We start from the raw sequence: 21,850 nt of genomic DNA, 5'->3' as shown, positions 1-21,850 counted from the left end.
ACATGCTGTTTCAAAAAAGAAAAGTTCCTAATTGCACGGAATGCTGAAGCCTGAAGCACTGTGTTATTCTGCATTATTAAAGCACGACCTGATTCAGAGTTTACATCACCATTAAGAGGGAGCTGCTCTACCTGGAGCATGTGCTCATGCTAGCATTAATTATACATGGTACTTGAAGTTAAGCCTAGAGAACAAACATCTCTCTCCCTGCTCCCTAAAGGAAGAAACAATATCTTATTTACTTTGTGCACATGACAAAAAAAATACAATAGGAAGACATGTATTCTGCTTCCCACTGAACAGCAAACTTGTGTACAAAACCTATTTACAAAAACCATTCACACTATGTATAAGGTCACTGTTTTGATTTATGGCCATGACGACAACAGCTGGGGTGGCTGATAAGGCATTCTACAGCTCGCTGGCTTGCCTCAGCTTGTGCAACTCTTGGGAGATAACCTCCAAGTCCTGCCAAAAGAAAAACCAGAGAACACTGTCACTTAACATGAGCCCGGAACTACAATGTCTCAATTACAGCAATTACAGCACTAGCAGAACAAGTCACATCAGTTGGCAGGTGAGAAAAGTTACTTTCAGGAAGTCTGCACAATAAAATTTAATGCAGAACAAAAGAGACTGAAAAAAAAAATAAGAGAAGCCAAAGTTATGGCAATGCAACTAGAGATGCAGCAATGGCTGTAGGCACTGGTGGCATCACACTTGTGCAGCAAGTGTCTGTAGTTTGCTGGCTTTCCCATCACGCCTCTCTTTGAGGGCTCGCTTTTCATATCTTCCCTCTTGTTCCCCTTCCCACTCCAACGACGCAAACAAAGGGCGCTGCGGGTACCCGAACAAATGAATAAATAAGACAAACTTGCCTTCTGCAGGTGCATGTTCTTCGTGAGCGTCTCCTCGAGCATCCGCTGCATGCGCCGGTTGATTTCCTTGAGGTTCTCATCTCCCTTGTCCTTGATGAAGTCCACCAGTCGCTTGACAGTGAGCTTCTCAGTGGACGATGGGTGGTGACTGCCCGAAGCAGGCTCTGCGAAATTGCAAAAGGGAAGGGGGCCAGTGAGGCAGCAGCTCAGAAGGTACTTGGGTCATGGCAATGCAAATTTTTATGAAGGAAGGTCGCTTCCTAACAAAGCACATCATTGGCAGCAGCAGCGGAAAAGAAACGGCACTCTGACTGCATTTACTTCAGGGAACAAAACGCAGACCGCGACTACGCAGGCAGGCTGTTCACCGTAGACGTTTCTGAATAAACCCAGTTGCAAGTAGCGCTTGTCCCATCCTGCTTTCTTGACCATTTTCTTTAATTGTGCTTTCAGAATTCACTAATCCTAGGTTCATCCCTGCTCTTACATGCACTGCGAACAGAGACGTATATTATGCGATAGGACATGCCACGTTAGGCCGTGTTTTATGACAGGTGCCATTCATAGAAAAAAAAAAAGCAGGTTCAACTTATCTAAGCACAGCCGCAGTTCCTACTTAAACTATAGTCTCTGCAATTTCCCTGACCACTTGGACAAGTTCAGAAGAATAAGAGAGGCCTCAGTCATGGCATAAGTAGCAACGCACCAACATTCTTAAAGATACAGAATAAGCAAAAATATGAGTTTTACAACTCTCTTTAGTGTAGCGTAGCTGAGCAGTGAACGAGGGCTATAAACACAGCACCTACCATACTTACTGTCCATGCAATAGTACTGGATGATGGCCGTCTTGTTGACCAAGTCATCGGCCATGGAAGAATTGCTCACCTCCAGGTGGTTAATCTGAAAATGAACACACAAAACAGAAACAAAAAAAAGATTCAGGAGGCTCGTACAGATGGCCAATAAAATCTCTGCACATCCTTGCAACGTAACGGCAACACTGGGAGAGTCTCATCAACTTGACCAAATTCCGTGAGCCCATTTCACCAACCTTGGTGCCTAACTATGCTGCGAGCAGATCATGTGCTAAAAAAGGGTCACAATAACACCACACGTCTGAATGAAGCGAAGAAGTGAGCAAACGAAAGACGCTGGTGGACCACATGGTTAGCAGCGAGCGTTCCCACAAACCTTCTCCTCCATGATCCACTTCTCCTCTTGCAGGGCTGCCAGCCGGCTCACCAGGTCGTTGTTCTCCTGCTCCAGAAGGCCAGGGGACGCCTTGCTCGGAGGAGGAGGTGCCTGGTACAAAGAAGATGGCCTGATCATCCATCCACAAAAACACAAACAAAGGATGCAAAGAATTTCCACTGCATCAACTGCTCATTTACAAGTACACACACGGATGTCCCAACCAACATAAAGTACACCTTCCCACTTTTCGATAACACAACACTAAAAACAGCACCAAAGGTGCTGCATGCCTTAGCCACAGGGTGCATACAGCAGCATGTGCTGTCGTTTCTTTTACGGTGACAGCCGTTATACGGAGCCCACCTTGGGTTTTTGCATGGAGGAAGTCCATAGAACAAGTTTACGGTGATAGCCGTTATACGGAGCCCACCTTGGGTCTTCGCATGGATGAAGTCCACAGAATAGGTGCACCATGGAGGTGCACCTATCGAAGGGTGTTCTAAAGAAGGCACCTTCCGGGCCCGGAGTGTGTCAACCAACAAACTATGCAAATTTCTGCACGCACAGAGCTTCTTTGCCAAAAGCAGCGGACCTCGAACCGTCATCTCAGATGAAGCTCGTGCTACAAAGGCCGTGCAGCAGTGAGAGTATAGGAAGCGTCATTGCTAAGCAGCTGCCTCCGCGTGAGATTTGTGACCAACGACGGCTTTCGCCAAATCTTTAGCAGGAGCTTAACTTACACAATAATTTTTTACAATTTTTTCATCACAAATTTTTCAGGGCCTTTTTCAAGTAATACTTCTGTTACATTTTTTTTTTAAACAGTGTTCTCTCTCTATTCACACCACAGCAAGGTTCCACAATGTTCTACTGACCGAGAGAAGTGAGTTATCTAGAACACACTCAGTAAACATGACTAGGCTTCTCATGAACGACTGCAGTCACCCACCGGTGAGTCGACCACGTTCAAGAGTGTTCATGACAATGTGCATGCATTACTTCAAAAGTCGCGTTTAAATTGAGCACAGACAGCAGCCAGGGCCATTCTGATAATGGTGATAATGGCTTTTTATGGCACAAAGGCATTTGGCCAAAGAGTGAAAAAAACAAGGCGATTGGAGCCAGGAACATCCTAATCCTGACGACTCATAAATGCAGTGATTTGAGAATGCCTTTTTTCTTTTTCAATGTCTTTTTTGCTGCTAAATCAGTATACTAACATCACAATGCAAAAAAAGCCAGCGTCTACCTGTAGCCTCAGAAAGTGCAACCTCCACCCTCCAAAAACACCACCCAACACCCACCTCCACACCCCAACCCTCTAGCTAGGTGGCTGTCCACCCAATCACCACCACCCTTGACCCACCTCTGCCTGCCTTCACCCTCCTAAAAAATTTCACCACATGTTTGAAGCCTGGGCTTAGAGTAAAAGCATCGAAGTAACCATCAAAAGCAAAATCCAACTACTTTAGCAGAATTGTCGCATAGATGTCAGATCATCTAGCAAATTTTTTTCATGCTTCTGGAGATGGCATAGACGAAAGTTTTCTCTGAACACAAACGAGCGCGCAAGTACCAGCTCTGGCAGCACAACCACACTGACAACAAAGAGAAGGGAAGCTCTGCTCCCCTCGCATGACATGACATCACCACAGACACTTCAAGAAACATGGAACCTTCTGCATGCTGGCAGCATCTCAAGGCTGGAAAGGCAAAGCTGTCCCCAGACAATTGACTTCATGATGCATTTCCCTAAGGTATTCAAGCACATGCAGACACTTCAAAAAGCAAACTGGAGGGGTTTGCCAAGGTTCTCATATTTTAGCAAAACTTCGAATGTAGGTTCTCCTTTCTGTGGAGATCAATTTGCCAAATTTCACAGTCACACAGCTATCTTCTTCATCGGAAATCAATTTTACAGCTGCCCATTTCAGCACCTCACCTGGCATGACTTCTATCAACTAACCAGCTGTTTCACTTCATCGAAAGCATTACTGCTTACCTTATGATAATGGGTTCCCATTCGCCAAATGACAAAGCATCAGGCTTGTTTTTGCACCAGACTTTTACCAACAATGTTTGTTACTGCTACTTCAAGCAGGCAGCGCCTCCAGTTGAGCAGCCAGGTCTCAGTCTCCTGTTTTGGGCTCTTTTAATGCTGTTTTATACATTATTCAGAAACCATATTGAAAGTGCTCCACGGAATGCAATTCAGTTTCCCAACAGTCACCCTTTGAGGTGTACCAAGTTTCCGCCACGATTCTCACAGCAAAGAAACACACATGGAAGCTTTTTTTTTACCTGCCACCAACCGTCACAAGTGCATGAAAGCCCGCTGATGGCTGCCTTCATGCAACGTCACCAAGCAGTCTGCTCACACGAGTGCCAAGGGCAGGTTTCCCCCAATCATACGACCTTGTTGCAGCACGCAACCTACCTGTTCACCATTCAGAGACACCGCTCCATTGCTGTTGTTGTTGGTACTGTCCTTGGAGTTCTCATTGTTGCCAGAAACATAGCTCCATGAGCCGATGCTGCTCGAGTCCCCTCGCTGCCGCTCCTCACAGCTAATTGGCTGGAACAGGTCGTCTGCGCAAGCAAAACACAGAAGCAGAAGACAGCACAGGCTATTAGCAATTGTAAAGACAAGAGATAATCTTGCAATGGAAGCTATTTGCAGCTAGCATATAGAAACAAACTGGGCTTTTGAATGTTCAGCTAATTCACAGACTTCCTGCAGACCTAAAATACTCACTTTTGAATGTTCAGATAATTCAAAGACTTCCTACATACCTAAAATACTCAATTATTCCAGGGTCAGTGCACGTACACAGTCAAGACCCAATATGTTGAACTAAAATATTTCGTATCATTGCCTATATCAAACACACAAATTATCCCCTTGAAAATCTTGTGTAAAATTATAGGAAAGTCGTGCAGTATATCGAACTCCAATTTCACCATTCCCCATTATTGAACTATGTGCCACACCCCTGCTAGTGACGCTTCTCCTAATGGCGCCCTTTGACCACTTTCCGTACCCGGATACGGATCAGCTGCACAGTCTTGGGCACCTTCTAGTAGCACTAGCGCTGTGAAACCACGTTACAAGGTGAACATGTGGTGTGCTTGAAGGTACTCATTTACCACGCCACATCATTGTCAAGCAATGAAGCCAACCTGACTAAAGCCTTGCGGCGACTTTTTTGTTCATACAATCTGACACTTTTGTTACAGTACAGAGACTTTTGTTCATACAGTCTGACTGCATGCAAAGAGTAGACCGAGACCTCACAATGATATGGGCTACATGCTGAGCATTTGCGAAAACTCACCCGATCGTCCTAGGCTGGAATCATTGAGGATTTCCTGCAATCTCTCCTGCAGCTTGTCAGCCCTCCTCCTTTCAGTTTGTAGCTGCCGCTTGAGCTCTTTCACCTGATGCAGGAAGGAAGACTTTCATGACAATCAAATCGGGGCCCTATGGATGCTTTTCTGCCAAGTGGACAAAGGCCAACTGGCAGAAAACAAACTCAGCAAGAGCACAGGACGTCAAGTCAGCCAGTACTAACCATTGACAGACCTTTCTTGTCTTGAATTTTGCGTTCCTCCACACCATCTTTAATTTCCTGCTTCAGCCTTTTCACTTCGTCCTCAAACTCACACTTCTGTGTGTTCGAGATCTCCAGCTGGATGGTCAGATCCTGAAGGAGCAAAGCAAATATGCATCAAGAGCTCGCACAAAACCTTTCTGATGATTGCTTGTAAAATACTCCAGTGCAGAAAAGGCTTAGTTTTAAATTGTAGCATGTTGAAATTTTTGTTGTGGTTCCAAAAATTACACAAGACCGGTAAGTCATCGCAGAGAAATTTCAACACAAATTGAAACACGGCAGTGACATGCCTAACTAGTAATTGCTCCTGTGAACTGGCTTTGATAAGCCTGACTAATCATTCAATAAGCGCATCTTCTGTACATGAAAGAAGAAAAAGCACCTTCCCTTTATTTGGCAGAAGGATGCATATTGAGTGGAACCGTCACATCCTTTATTTAATGTTCGCCCAAGCATAAATAGGGCTACACCTGGAATGAACATTCCAGTTTCGTGCAGCACTATATTTACAGCCTCTCTCTCTATGCCTAAGTGGCACTTATGTTTCTAAGCATGAAATAGCAACAAGCCAAACGGTTTGTACCTATAAAAGACTTTACATGCTTCAGAAACACTATGTACAAACAAGTCACTTTTCCGACTGCAGTGCCAACAAAATGAACAGAAAAGACACAAAATGAAAACAGTGCTGCACTAGTTCCTGCCCTTTCCATTCGACCACCCACCATATATGCATTGGCCATGCATTAATCAGCAAGGTGGGGCTACAACAAGCACAACCATCTGCTCGGTGCAAATGCAGCTTCAGAGCCCTCCTCCTCCGCACCTTGATGGCATCGTCCAGCTGCCCCTTGAGACGGCCGTAGTCCTGGGACAGGCGTGTACGGCACTCGTCCAGCTCCTTGCGGGATGCCTCGATGGCTGCCTGCAGCTCATCCACCTGCGCCTGGGCTTCTGCGCGCAGCTGCACCACTTCCTCCCTGAGCGAGGGCAGCAGCCGCTTGTACATTGCCAGCGCAGCTTCATTCTCGGCCGCCTTGGCCGACCGCTCCTGCAGGCCACAAGCACAAGAAGGCTCCATTACTCAGTTATCCTCATCCACTGCCAACTTCACCCTTTCAGGCACTATTGCGTGCACGACTGTATACAAAGTGAGCACAATTGTACACAAAATGTGCCTAACGTTGGTTTAGTTAATGGGGTTTAATGTCCCAAAGCGACTCAGGCTATGAGGGACGCCGTAGTGAAGGGCTCCGGAAATTTTGGCCACCTGGGGTTCTTTAACATGCATTGACATCGCACAGTACACGGGCCTCTAGAATTGCGCCTCCAAAGAAATTCAACCGTCGCGACCAAGTTCGAACCCGTGTCTTATGGGCCAGCAACTAAGCACCATAACCACTGAGCCACCGCAGCGGTGAAAACGTGCGTTGTGTAGTCTGATGTGATTTGATGGTGACCAGTTTAGACTTAACCGAATAAGAGTAAAGCTCTGTAATACAACTTAGTTTTGCAAGAAAACAACTAAATACATCTATTTCGTGCAAACTGCAAGCCGCGCCAACCTCATCGGTATAGAATACACCATGTCAGCCGCCATGGATTGGTGATGGACTGCACGCACTCTTCTCATCGCTCCTTTTCAACTGACCTCTACTTGCCTATCGAAAGAACTTCAGCGCATGCTCCTCAGAGCTGCACCATGCCACTAAGCATCTGAACTAGGCTGCTTCCTTTGCACACACAAAGATCATTCGAGTACAAATGCAGCAGTGAGCAACAGAGAGATTAGCCAATTCCAGAGTTAAATCGAGAGAGATTCACGACCACATTCACCGGTTGTCAAAACCAGCGTGACTGGTTTTGAGGTGGTCAGCGATGACGCGGCAACCTTGACAAGTTCAAACGAGCTACCTCTGAAGGAAGTGTTAATCATTAAATGGTCAACAGCAGCTTTGTAGAGTGCAGTGGTAGCAGCTCCAAGTGTTGCATGTGGCTGAACAATGTTTTGCATTTGCCTTTTTTTTTTGCTCCATTTTCAGACAATTAAAAAAACCACTGAATTAGAATATTTTACTCAGTCTGACAAGCTTTTAATTAACTAAGTTCTATTCTATACTGAAAAAAAAGGTAGCATCGCAGCAGGAAAAATTCAGCCTGTTCAGCCTTAACAACAGTGACAACCACCAAATCGTATTAGACTGTAAATAGTCAACTCCACATTTTCTAAGGGCATACTAGGACTAGATGCAATCTGATTGATCCAGAGAAATTCAGCAATATTCATATCATAGCTGGACTGTTTTTTTACGTCGGCTAATGAATGCAGTAAGACTGTCTCTCAAATAGAGAGCTTGGCAGCACATGCTTTACTGTAGTCATACAGACCAACTGCATTGTGTCACTTCATTCTTGATTTCTCATGCTACCTACTAGTACAAAAAGAAGGATAACTGACCGTATGGCTTCTCGAGTGCCTACTTCGTCCACTCATCAGAAGCCCATCACAATTTCACAACCACCACCATGCCTTTTACACAACTGTGCGAATGCCTAAAGTAAGTCAACAGTGGGTGATTCGCAAAAAAGTTCCCTTTAAATATAAATGGCCCGTAGTGTCTGAAAGGGTTCAAGATGGATGTGCGTAGAGTGTGCATAAGGAATGCCAGAAATGTACACAGAGGGAAAAGAGACCTGCTCGGCCAGCAGTGCCTCGTTGAGCTGCTTTAGCTTCTCCTGGAAGCCGAGCTCAAGGTCTTGCATGGCCTTCCGGTGCTTGGCCTCCTCCTCTAGCAGGTGGGCGCCCATCTCTTCTACCAGGGCCTTGCGCTTCTCCGCCACCTGCACAACAATACCACATGCACACTCTTATGGCGTGTTCACATTTGCCTAAAAATCCGCCGAGCGAAACGGATTTGGCCGCTTTTGACACCGAGCGAGGCGAAAAGTAGCGCAGCAAGGCCAATCGGTCCAGACCGATTTCCGCCGCGCGGCGACAAACATGGCGCCGCCCTTCGAAGCCGGACCACTCATTTCGGACTGAATTCTCGTTGTTGCTGCTTTTTTCAGTGCGTTCACTGGCCATAAATGAGGCACCGGTCTTTCGCTTCGTCTCACCTCGCCTCTAAGAAAACGTATAAGTGATCAATTTGTTTTTTTTTTATTCGGAGTGACGATGCTGCCACTTCTAGGCTCAAGAGGAAAGTCGGTTTGTTGACAGTAATGGTTCCCGTCCTGACCACCAGATGGCGCCACTATAGGCTGAGTTTATTTTTGCATCTGTGCTAGCGTACGCTGAACTAAAAGTGGGAACGCGCTGCGTTTAACGTACGTAAGCATGAATACGCTTACGGTACGCTGACAGCGTAAATTTATGCTCTTTTCTCACTATATCTGTGTATGCCGCCAGCAGCGACGTGGTATGGAAAAGCGAGCAAGAGCAGCGGCACGGTGGTTCTGCCTCGCCCGGGCGTCAACAGATGAGAACAGGTCCTAGTTTTTGTGGCGAGCGAATCCGCTTCACTCGCGGATTTTTGGACAAGTGTGAACGCGCCCTTAAGCACACACAATCATGCACGCGTGAACACACACAGCAGATGATCCCACACGGATTTCCCATTTTTCCATTTTTAGTTTCTTTCTGCTACCACTGTAACGAGCATCTACTTTTTTTTCACCAGAATAACATCTCAGTTTCAGCTTTGTACTCCTACTCCTCATTATTTTTTGCTCACAGAGCATATAAGATTTAAAGCTCTGTTTAGATCAGCCCAACACTCTCTGAAAGAGTGGATGCACCTCGGTGGATGCTAGTGAGTAATTACTCCCTGATTTCAAAAGTGACAGTGAGTGAAAAGTGCTGAGCTTGAAAGCATACAAAGCTGCCACTGCTTTCTCACCTTATTGGCCTCAGAGGCTGCAATGGCACTACTTCGCGATGCATCTTCCAAACCATCAATCGTATTTTGCATGGCAGTTATCTTGGAGCTCATCTCCTGCAAAACGAAACGAAACTCACGATTATGTCACCTCCAAACATGCAATAAACTTCTGCGTAGACACTGAAACTGTTGTTATTACCTCGATTCACTGCAAAAGAGAGAACTCTTGTTATGTCGAACTCGCTTAAGTTGGACCTCCAGTTTATTTGAACTTTCGTTTTGGTTCCATCAACATTTATGGATATAGTGATGAGTGAAGACAATGACAACCAACATTTAATTCTTTCTGAACAAGCTAGTGAGTTTGTCCATCGGAAGGAAAAAGATAACTTAAAACCAACATTTAATTCTTTGTGAACAAGCTAGTGAGTTTGTCCAACGGAAGGAAAAAGATAACTTAAATCCTACGAACTAGGTTGACCAAAAGCTGTGATGTGATCAAACATGTCATAAACTACAGTAGACTCACGATAATTCAAACACGGATAATTTGTACTTCCAGTTAACTCAAACAAATTTAAATTTTGGCTGGCTGGCTGTATTTTCAATGCAATTCAAAGTTTCGTAACGTGATTTTTCTTAAAACTGGTTCATTCGAAGTTTATGTCTTACTCAAACACTCCCGGTGCACTAAAGGACACCAACCAAGGTCAGACACGCCAGGTTTAAACCGCTGTGTAAAAATTCAGCCCCTCCAACCAGTTAACACAGACGCAGTCCAAAGGGGGACCTTGTCGATCAGAGTCACAGCGTACGCAGTTTCACAGCGTACGCAGCGTACGAGTCACAGCGTACGCAGTTTTGCAAACAGCCTGCGACAATTGCGGCTGTCAGCCGCGTTTCAGCGAACCAAGCTCAGCTGCACACTGTTCGGATGGATGCTGTTTGGCACATCGCTGGTCTTTTTTTTTCTTTTTGGAAGGTGTCTCGCCATTCCAGCACAAATATGTGCTCCCACTGTTTCCATCGCCAAGGCCCTGTGCGTCGATTATGCGCACTCATCATGAGCTGTTCATTGTGTGGTAAACCTTGGACACAGCTGCATGTAAGGAAGCTCCACTGCTATTGCATCGCACCTGTGAAGAAGGCCGCGGTAGGCCTTATTATTTCGGAGCAGTTCTCATTTGATATTCCTAACAGTGTGCATGTAGTACACCCATCACAGCAAAGCCAAAAATGGTTATTTCAGCGCAGTTTTTATTTAAAAGCAGACGACCATTGCCTATTTCTACACAAATTAAATTTTCTGTGGTGAGAAACTGCTTCTGAAAGTTTCTTTTTTTTTTTTTTTGCAGCTGTACAGCTATTTTTTTTCAGTCCCTTAAGGTCTTAACGTGGTTTCACTCTATCTGGATACCAGCGCACTATTTATAACTTTTTTCAACCACACCTGAGTAAACATATCACTTCTTTTCATCCATCTTTTATGTTGCGCTAAAGCATGTAGTAATATATTTGCATAGAGAAATGAATCCAAAGTGCTATTTGTATGCACTGATATTCATAATGCAAACTGCATTTAGTTTCAAATCATATTAAGGTGCTCTTCTGATAAATCAAACAAAAATTTCTCATCCCTTGAAGTTTGAACTATAAGAGCCCGTTGTACAAGCACTGTGCTGCAACAAGGTCAAGGCCTCAAGTCACCCACCTGCTCTGCTCAAAGGCCATACTCGAACAACAGGTTTGTATCACAAAGTAAGAATAAGCCACAATCCATTTCTGACAAAACTGCTAAAATTCAGCGTTACTCAAAGCCACACATGCCCAAAAAAGCACGAACTACAGAGACGACTAACCTCATTCATTTTCAGAAGGTTCTGTGTCTGAGCCTCAGCCTGTTCGCACTTCTCCGTGGTTTCTCTAACGAGCATCTCTAAGGACGCCTTTTCAGCAAGGGTTTGTTGCAGAAGTTCCGGGGAGGTGTTGTTTAGCTGGAAGAGAAGGAAGGAGCACAGGAACTTTCTGTAAACATCTCCCAAAGACACAGTACAGACAGGCCAAAGTATCACACACACAAAAAAAAATACAACTAATCCCAAAGACAAAATAATCCAGGGTTTCAAACCTGCTTCTTTGTTGTCCAGATTACCTCATACAGAAATATAGATAGAGCCCAGAGGGCAGTAGTACAGACGTGAAATCTAAACTAAGGTTATGTGACATGTAATGGACCTAGACCATTCAGAAACTTTTCTAAAATGCTGCTTGTTCTATGTACTCGCCACAGTACCTCAGCGGTTAGAGCATTCAGCTCCGAGCACAATGTTAAGGGATCGAATCCCAGCTGCAGTGGCCTCACTTCAATGGAGGCAAAATGAAAAAGTCGCCAATGTGCTGTGAGACGTCGGAGCACATTAAAGCCCTCGTAATGCGCTGGGTGCTTCACAAAACTAATCATGGGCAATGAATGGATCACAGGCGGCGTGGAATGGAAGGTTGAAGGCTAACGGCAGTCCTACAAACGGCAGTCCTAGGACTGCTATTGTGGTTAAATTTTCAAAATTTTAGGCACCAGCGCAATGCCAGAATGCAGTGTAGCCATTGAAAGCATACATGCTCACACCTACACGTCTTCGAAACAGAGCAAAGAGCTAATGATGTATGACATGCGGCAATCAGTTTTCTATATCGTGGCGTCCTTGCCCGATTTTGTCAGAATGAACTAAAAGTCCACATCGCTGCGGCAATTCCAACAAAAAAACAAAATTTTCACAAAAGCTGTACCATCTTCCATCAGCGACAGGACAAAAGCGAACGACAGAAAACAAATGCTTCCTGTTCCGGATGTACCTTCACAGTGCAGCAAATCTGTGTGATCAGCACTCACATCACTAACTTAACACTTACTGAACGCAACCACTTGCTGCAGTTTCTACGGGCAGCAGTGAATCACCAAACCACTGCAGCTATGGGGCTGACAGGTTTGAAGTGTTCTTCTCTATGTGCCATTTCTGGCACATGATAATGGCCACCCTTTCTGTAGTTTCTTTGAAAAACGAAGATTTTTGCGAGTGATTCATGATCCATTCACTTCTATTACGAATTTAATCTCTTATTTTCAGCACTCTCCCTTGCCATAGTACCAAGATAAGTTTGACAGTACAAATAACTTCGTTGCAGCTGGCTTTCAAAAAAACCCAGGAGGTCAAAATTTAGTTTAAGCCAGAGCCCCCACTCCTCTTCCTCTCTCCATCATTTCACTCCCTGCCTACTTTATCACTTCCCTCACAGCATGGTTTAGGTGTCCACCTAGCACAGCCTTTACAGCATTCACCTGCAGACACCAAGGGCTCAGAATTGGATAAAATGCATAAGACACCTGTGTGCTGTGTGATGCCAATCACAAGCACACATTAATCAACCCCAGATGACCAGAGGACCGAAGTATTCGAAGCCCTCAACTATGGCACCACTCTCTCTTTTCCTTCTTTCTCTCCCTCCTTCACCCCTCCTCCTGGCATGGCTCCCTACCTTTCTTTTCGGAGGAAGTTGTAGTGCACTTCCTTTCCTCAAATTATTATTATTAGTAATAGCAGTACTACATACATTCAAGCTCTTTCTCCCAGTAAGGAACAAAGCATTCTCTTGAAACTGTTTCTCACATGTGCCCTCAGCATGAATAAAGTACACGTGGGCGTTCTCATGTCCCTCAAGACCGGCCCATACTACGCACCTTGGTCTGAAGCTCGGTGATGGTCTCCTCAAGCTGTTGGATGGTACTAGTGCTGACCGTCTGGTGGTCCTGCTGCGAAACCAGGGCACTGTTCAGCTGGCTCTGGAGGCGCTGGGTCATCTCCTTCAGCTGCTGGATCTCCTGGTCCTTGGTGATCTGCATCACCTCCAAGGCTTTCCTGCGATACCCACCCCAGCCAAGATCAACGCCTCAAGTCAGTGGCTTAGGGAAGATGTAATTTCATCCGGCTGCAATGATCACAGAAGCCTAGACTTTGGCACTCACTTGCTCTCTGCAAGTACCTTGTCCTTTTCCTGCTGGATTTGCAGAAAGCTGCAGAGAAAGAAAAAAGAAGGCAGTGTGTCACTCTGAGATATCGAAGAGATTTGTACAACCTTTTCTCAAACCATATATTTCTTGAATCGTAACCTTGCTAATTGCTGTAGATGCCAAGTTTCAAAACTATTGTGGCTGCAGGAGCAACTGCTATAAAAAAGCTTCCCATACTATAATATTTTGATCTCTACATCCTTGATTCCAAGATGGCTCTAACTAATGAAGCTAAAAATAGTCACCATCACTGTGATACCACTGTTTGGTGTGTTGGCGAGCACTCAACGTAAATATGACAAATTACAGCTTAGCTTGCCTTTCATGGCGCACAAACTTACCACAACAGCAGGTCATTTTAATGACCTTTCAGAATAATATGCTAGCAGTATTAGGGAAAAGGTTAGGGAAAGGCCATCAAATACCAGAAAGCTAGTCCAATTGAGATGAACTAAACCACACCTCTGATATTGAGGCACAAAGTGTGTACGCTTTTGGATTTATCGTGCATAAGCAACTAAGGCTATCATGAGCCAAACACAGGGTGGAAAAAATGACTGCTGTGATGACGGACTACCAGCTTTTGATGTGTTAGCTTGTTTATATTAGTTCCTTCTTAATAAGACTCTAACAAATCGCGATGAGTCTACTACTGAAAATCTGCTAAAAGTAAATTGGGGTGGAAATTTATTTGCTGTAAAATACTGCAAAGAGATTGGCTAGATTTCACTGCATCAGGCTGCACATTTGGAACCCCAAAGTTTTGGCACTAAGGATTATGCATGAGTACCCACACTGTCTCATACTTGTCCCAAAGCAGAGCACAGCAGAATGCTATGTATTACCAAACATGAGTGCACATCATCACCAATGAATAAAACATGGTACTTAAAGCGCACGGTCCCAGGTGTATCTGGTGCAGTGTGATGGCATGCTACTAGGTATTAGTTTCCACCCAATGACGGTTTCAAATCATAGTTGCATGGTCGACTAGCAGATTTTTGAGCTCTCTCAACACATGTGCATTTCACCACAGTGCTCAATGCACTGAAGGCCACAACCTTTCAATACATACCACATTCCATATAATGGGCACTCTACGTAATATGCAAGATAGCTACACTCAAGAAAATGCTCTCAAAGGTGCTAACTTTTTACCTTTCATGCTTGCGCTTTAGCTTTTCTTGCAGCTTTTCTTTTTCATCTTCGAAGTTTTCTGTCATTTCCTTCAGCTTCTCCTGGGTTGAGAGAAAGACAAAAATATTGTGGAGAGAGAAAAGGCTTTACAATATACCACAACACTAACTGCTAGCTACAGACAAGAGAAAAACACCCCACAGTGGACCCACCTCCAATTCGGACAAGTGCTTTCTAAGCATGTTCTTCTCTTCTATCTCAATGTTGAGCCGTAGCTTTGCATCTGAAAGAGCAGAGGAAAGTGAGAGAAGCTCGGCTTTCAACCTAAAAAGACTCACCCAGGGCCTTCTGGTCAACGGCTTCAGAGAGGCCATCTTCACCGTCAACCATGAGGGGGTGATCGAGCGCAGGCAGAAGCCCATTGCTGCAATGTCCAAGAATGGGGGTATTGTCATTTTCGAAGTGTCAGTGACACTGCCAACATCAAGGACGTAGGCAGCGGTCAAAAGAACAATACTCACGTGCTTCCATGAAGCTCTGCAAGAGAGGAAAGGGACAAAAGAGGTGGATTTCAGCAGCCAACAAGCGATGCGCAATTGCAACAAAAGAAAGCAAAGCAAAGAAAATACTGAGAACTGAGAAATCAGATTCTGTTCCACAGTGATTTCAACGCAATTCTCTGGAAGGTGAAAGATTAGTTTACATATGTGCCAAACGCCCACATAGTGCACAGAGCTCACAGATTTAAGTAAATTATGCACTTTGCTAACAAAACACAAACCTTAAAGGGGCAACTCTACAATTTTCATTCAGTCAAAATCGATTCTACAGCTTTTTCTGACTAAGTCAATGTTTGTCCGGCAGCAAAACACATTTATTGCTCAGAAAATCTGATTTATAAATTTTACTGCCACTCAATTCAAACTCTTCACATTAAGAGCGAAGGGTACCTCGTGATCAGTGCATGAAATTTAATGGCAGAGTAGCCTAGCCTCAGGGACCAATACAAAAAATCTATGTAGATGCGCTGCAATTTGCTTGCGAAAAGTGCTGGAGGAGGTAATATCTGTACGCTATTTTTTTTTTTACTTTTTTCTAGTTTATAAAAGCTCCATTTTCAGGAAGAGTAGTCTCTTGGTCATTAGAGCACAGTAATTTATCAATATAGGCTAACTTCAATTTGCCCCCAGTGCGCCTTTGAATATATACCATACTGTGTGTTATTCATGGCAACACAGAAGCATGAGTCATGGGCGGGAGTCTACAGCTTCCCTTCCCAATGCCAACCGCACCCATCCTCTCCGTACCTGCAAGTGATTTCTGCAAGGCCAGGTTTTCTGCCTGCAGGCGGCGAATTTCATCGAGAGACTTTTGGTCACAGGGCTCGGGACTCCTCTTGGGTGGCCGTATGCCTTGCAGTTCCTCCAACTTCCTCTCCAGGGCTTCATTTTCTGTGACCGTCTGTGCAAGTGCAAAAGAAAAGCTGTTTTTCAGTGCCAGGTGGAGGCTAAGTTTTATGAGAGGGTTTTTGAACTCATTCATACATGTGTTATCTTGCTAACAATGGGTTTATGAAAATTATGCATTTAATCTACTGCATTATATTACCACTGCCATAAACTCAACTGGTCAAAAGCAGCTCAAAGTGCCATGCTACACAGCACAACTAAAAGATGAAAAACTGCACTGTGAAATTTAGTTACACTGCAAGGTGTTCAGCTTAACAATACAGGTTACTGCTTCCAAAATTAATGAGGACATGATGTCAAGGCATGTGTGAAGCTGATGGAAATTTGAACGGGTTGGCATTCTAAAGAGTGCACCTCAGAAAGTATTTATTTACTCTTTTTTTCAATTTCAAACATTTTCGACTGCCTGGATACTTAGTGGAAATAGAATTAAATCGATAAATTTGATTTTGTTATTGTACTGCACGAACCCTGAACTACCGCCAGATCTTTCCATTCGTAGCACTACAATACTAGACAAATTCTGAGCATTTTCATTAAAACTGCAGGCAGCAAGGAAGTATGAACAACTCTACCGAAGAAGCTAGTAAGTTGCAAATTCTTCAATTAGGCCATTTTTTGTTTGTGGAATAAAGACCACCTCAACTCTCCTGTATCTCACAGATGAGCACCAAACATAAGTTAACCTCACCCAGGTGTAGTAACAGTTTAGTAGCACAGATCTGCACCTACAGGATTCTGCTGCTCTCATAAAAGGCTTACCATGTCAGCATATTTGTTACTGTTACATACTTGCTATTTTAATTACACTGCCACCAATGTCATAAGCACAGTGCTGTAGTGCACTGATACCATATAAGACTGCCATCAAGCACTGGCTGCACACATGTGCGCCGAGCGTGCAAAAACAGTTCCCATCACGTAGTGTTAGCATAGTAAGAAAAACCTAAAACATTGAATAACTTACATCACACGAGCACAGAACAAGTGCCAAGCTACCTACTGCCAATAGCAGTAACAGCACGGGTATTATCATTACCACTACCACAAGCTCATCATAAGCCATGTTACATCCACTGCTAGACAAAAGCCTCTCCCAATGCTCCCCAACTATGTATGTCCTGCACCACTTACAACCACTAGACCCAAGCATACCCCATCATCTCACTGCTCCACCTGACACCTGGCCACATCCAGCTGCACTTCCCTCCCTTCAGAATCATTTGATCTGTCAACCCGAGTTGGTCGAAATAATGGCAAGTCTTCCTCTCCCTTTGTTTTACACAAGCATGTGAGAACTTACTTTCTGAAGAATGTATAACATGAGTAAAACTGCAACTGGGCCTAGCTGGTTTTTTATGTTTAACTTCAATAGTATGCTACTCATGGGTATGAACAACTCTGGAGGCAAAAACTACACATGCGAGAAGTCAGACCTTCTGTGCATGCCCATCAACTAAAGACGAAAAGAGGCCACCTCAGCACACTGACTGGTACTGAGGGGAATGAGGGAAATGATATGTGCTTTCATTTCCTTTTTAGCCGTTCAAATTGCACCCTGTCTGTAGGTGTAGTCCTTGTGTCCAGTGTTGCTCGTATCCATGACTAGTGCACTAATGAAGTTAAAAGCATAACACAAGGTTTTTCTTTCACTATCAGTTGCTTATCATATCTACACTTGTTTGCTTATCTGGTTCGACAGGTCGGTCTGCTGCTTTGCTTTCTTGGTTCATTACTGGCTCTATAAATGGGTCTGATCTGTGTGCGCCATTGCACTGTGTTTTTTATCTGTGAACTGTGAAAGTTGTTTGTTACAATCATTCACATCATGGTAATCAGAATGTTTTCTGCATGTGCATGGAAGTGTTCCTTGCTATTGTATTCGAGAGGTGCTTACAGCACAGTTAGGCAACTTTTACTCTGGCATTTTCCCCTCAGTACCAAGACACTGTGTTGCCCGAATTTTCTAAATAAATAAAGAAACCTACCATGTTACCTTAACAGGGTAGTGGTGGAGCAATACAATAATGCTAAGCCAAAACATTCTATTAATTTACTTCAGGTGTACTTGAAGAACCTTTCTCTTTAGGCTGCACACTGTTTCCATCCTTGATCTCCGACAATATTGCAAGTGTTGCAACGGAAAAAAATGAAAAAAGAAGCAAGACAAACCGCGAACAAGCCAAGAGGATAACGACTATACTCCCAGACTTACGGAAGAGAGCTCTTGCATGAGCGTCTGGTTCTGCAGCCTGAACTCATCCTCCTGGCTCTGCAATTTGCGCTGCAGCACTTCATTGTCCACAATCAGCTTCTCAACCTCCTTGGCTTTCTTGCTCCGGCTAAGGGCCTAGGTGCAAAAGAGAACTTCGTTATGCCTACCAACATGATCAATAATCAAACAACAAATTGAGCTTACACACTTATTCCCTGTTATTTTTAGCACTACGCTGCATTCCCATTTGCTAAGCAGGTTTAGTGCGAGTACAACAAATATAGTTGACATCCATTACGACTTTGGAACAAAAGCTGCCACTGCTACACAGCATCAAAACTGCGACTGAAAACCTAATTCATAGAAACAAGACATGAGAGCAGGCTCAAGAGTGCACACAGCACTCAAGGCCCTGTAGGGAAATATCAACAAAAACAAGAAGCTACATTAGGCTGATAGATGGCCCTTCAGTAACATTACTTTTTTTTTTCTGTTTAAAAAGGTGACTGCACTGATGAGAAATCGCAAATGAAATAACTAATCTCCTTCCCTATTCGCACCCGGGTGAAATGTGGGCGGTGTCACATAATTTTTAGGATGTGCAACTGTTGAGGTCCCTGGCAAATCAGAGAAAAGGACAGGAACAAGAGCCAGCGGGCCCGCTTTTTGTTACTATAATTATCAACAGAGGGCATCACCGTACTGTTTACTATGAAGCCCAGTTCGCCACCCTCCATGCTATTAAAGGAGTAGATGCACTATATTTTTTATTCCGTGTTTAGTTTTTCATGAAGATACGTAAGGCATAAGTATACACGAATCACCACATGGTATTGCTATGACCACTAAATTATTTATAACTGAATTTTTTTTTCCCATGCTGTTTCGGTTTCAATAGCCGAACGATGAATATGACGTTTAGTACAACTGACATGAAGAGCGAAAAAACTGCAATACAATTACTGCTTCACTGTTTTAATTCACTGAAATGCTAAAACCAGCCTGTCTCAAAAGCCAGAATGACAACAAATGAAGCAGTGATTACATCGCAGTTCCTTCATTCACCACGTGACTTATAGAAACTTTTACACCACAGGGCTGTTGAAATTGGAACCAAAACAGCATGAGAGAAAAATTAAATTAGTAGGAATTATTTAGCGGTCATGCGCAAATACCACATGATGATCCATGTCTGCTATTATCGCGCACATAACGACAAACAAAAACACGAAACCAAAATTTAGTGTCTATACTCCTTTAAGCCACCTTTGATATTGTTTGCCTCTGTTTAGAAAGAGTACATCCAGTCTTCCAAGCTTGTGTTTGGCTTGCACTTCCGAAGTCGACGCCTGTGATGGCTTCACAAAGCTGAATGGACAGCATGCAAATCAAGCGATACTCTGCATTCTTGTTTCTCAGCAGCATTCACTGCACCGGTTTCCTATTTCAATGGGTTGCAGGTGGAAGCAATGAACCAACCACTGCTGGTGAATACGTAAATCACATGACTAGATGCAGTCACTTAAGTTCCCAAATGGTATCACTACCGTCTTTCACTTCAATGTAATTTGTGGGCTGTCTTAGCTCTTTTTGTAAAAACCACATATTTGCAATCTTGGGACAATAACCTTCCACTTTTGCAGGACTTATCATTCCCCTTTAGTACCCCCTTTAAATGTTGATTGTGATCTCTACGTGCCATGCCAGTAGCAAGGTCTACCTCAAGAAAAACAATATCCAAATATTACTCGCCCAAGCTTTGTTGCAAACAGTTGTCTAAGGATGCTTTGAACCAGGGTAGGTCATCTAACAAAGGAACTGAACGACAAATACTTGTTTCCTTTTAGTAGTCTGAAATTACCCAATTGACACCATCATTACTGCTATGATGCTGTACTCTGCTTGTGTTCTGGCCTATTTTGTGGCCCCTTTACTTGACTGCCTCACCCCTTCCAAGATGTTAACAAATGAGTACATAAATGACAGATCACAAAGGTACCAACATGGATTTATGCAGGCATCAATATGTACTTCTCAATACAGAGTCACTTAAGCTGAAATAAAGGATCGCTATTAGGTGTGATTTACTTACTGAATTGGCCTTCGACAACTCCTTCTTGTAATCATCCAAGCTCTGCCGCAGTATTACAAGCTCTGGGTTAAAACAAAAAAAAAGAAAATTCCTGCTGTCAAAATCCGGGAATTTCCCGCACACGAAAGCTGCGCATTGACACACTTGCGCCCACTGTGACAGCACCCATGTTGATGACAGGCAGCAGACAGCCAAGTCTCTCGGTGGGGAATCACTGTGGGTACGCTTCCAAAGCGAAAGCAACTTCTTGGAATCGGTAAACTCTGCTCGACGGCATTACGCAACTGTCACTTAGCAAGGGCACTCAACGGCTTAGACACCGAAATGAAATAATGAAGAAACGGGCAAAGCAGTTCGGTACAGATTTGGCTTGTGATTTCTGCAATTCGCTGCAGCAGGCGCATATGCAAAGAGGGGCGTCAGGTCTTTCATGCGTTGCTGACAACACATGACACCCACAAGGACCAAGTGCGCACTAACGAATAGCAGCCTCACAACGTTCTCGGAAGCGAAAACTGCACCATTTTATAACCAGCCACAGTACCTTGCCGATCAGCATCAAATGTGCGCATTGCATCACGAGAGCGAGATGTGGCGAAACTACGCACGATGGAGGTGTTTACTAGACTTCAAGGACAACGCTCTATCGGCCGCCACACTAGTGAAGCAAATGCAAAATGAGTGGCGCTGAATTAGTTTCTGCGACATGTTCTGGAACTAGCAAATGAAGGCGAAACACTTGCCTTGACTTTGGCGCTTGCAATGCTCATCCAGGTTGTAGTTCCTACTCCGCAGATCCAGCAACTGCGTCTGTTTGCAGGCAAGTTTTTAGTGCGAATGCATAAGTAAAACGAAGCGCGACATCAAGCTGCGCAATAATGCTCAACAGGAATGAGTGCTTCACGCTTTTCAAAACTCCCAAAGCTGCGCAATGACAAGAAGAGCGGTGGCAAGTGCGAGCATAGGAGTATTTGCGAAACAAATGCAACACTGCGCGAATAAAATGCTGTCGGTATGCAGCAGTCCGCACCAGTAGTTTAAAGCATAGCTGCTCACTGCGTTCAATATAAGCTACGCAGATCAGCCATATTAAACAGTGCATTGAACGCGTGATGAGAAAAATAAAGCATCATTACTTGCATACGCTGGAACTCGTCGTCGGAGAGCGTAGCCGCCATGTTCCCATCGTTGTGCAGATAGCGACACCTGCCGGTGCGCTCGCTTGGGGAGACACCTGCCACATGACCGGAAGTGTTGTCAGGATCCCAAAACTCGCAAACAAACGTAGCCCGTGACGTGTA

At 44.2% G+C, this 21,850-nt stretch overlaps 1 protein-coding gene across 1 annotated transcript; it reads right to left on the bottom strand.

The window, feature by feature from the left end:
• Positions 1 to 350: 350 nt before the first annotated feature.
• LOC149358702 (GRIP1-associated protein 1-like) lies at positions 351 to 21,826 on the bottom strand. The gene is made up of 22 exons (XM_089570858.1): positions 21,686 to 21,826; positions 21,293 to 21,359; positions 20,550 to 20,611; positions 18,458 to 18,592; positions 16,081 to 16,234; positions 15,295 to 15,310; positions 15,112 to 15,197; positions 14,986 to 15,056; positions 14,795 to 14,874; positions 13,592 to 13,639; positions 13,307 to 13,484; positions 11,430 to 11,564; positions 9,589 to 9,684; positions 8,384 to 8,530; positions 6,516 to 6,740; positions 5,648 to 5,779; positions 5,411 to 5,513; positions 4,513 to 4,664; positions 2,073 to 2,183; positions 1,688 to 1,781; positions 879 to 1,042; positions 351 to 468 (listed from the first exon to the last, which is right to left on the bottom strand). Exons 1-22 carry the CDS (start codon positions 21,725 to 21,727, stop codon positions 412 to 414), a joined length of 2,355 nt encoding a protein of 784 aa, XP_089426984.1. The 5' UTR covers positions 21,728 to 21,826; the 3' UTR covers positions 351 to 411.
• Between the last annotated feature and the right edge of the window lie 24 nt (positions 21,827 to 21,850).

The sequence above is a fragment of the Amblyomma mixtum genome, chromosome 2 (assembly GCF_055824585.1).
Source record: "Amblyomma mixtum isolate Tamu chromosome 2, ASM5582458v1, whole genome shotgun sequence".
Classification (NCBI taxonomy): Eukaryota; Metazoa; Arthropoda; class Arachnida; order Ixodida; family Ixodidae; genus Amblyomma; species Amblyomma mixtum.
This window is presented reverse-complemented; position numbering and strand designations above follow the sequence as displayed.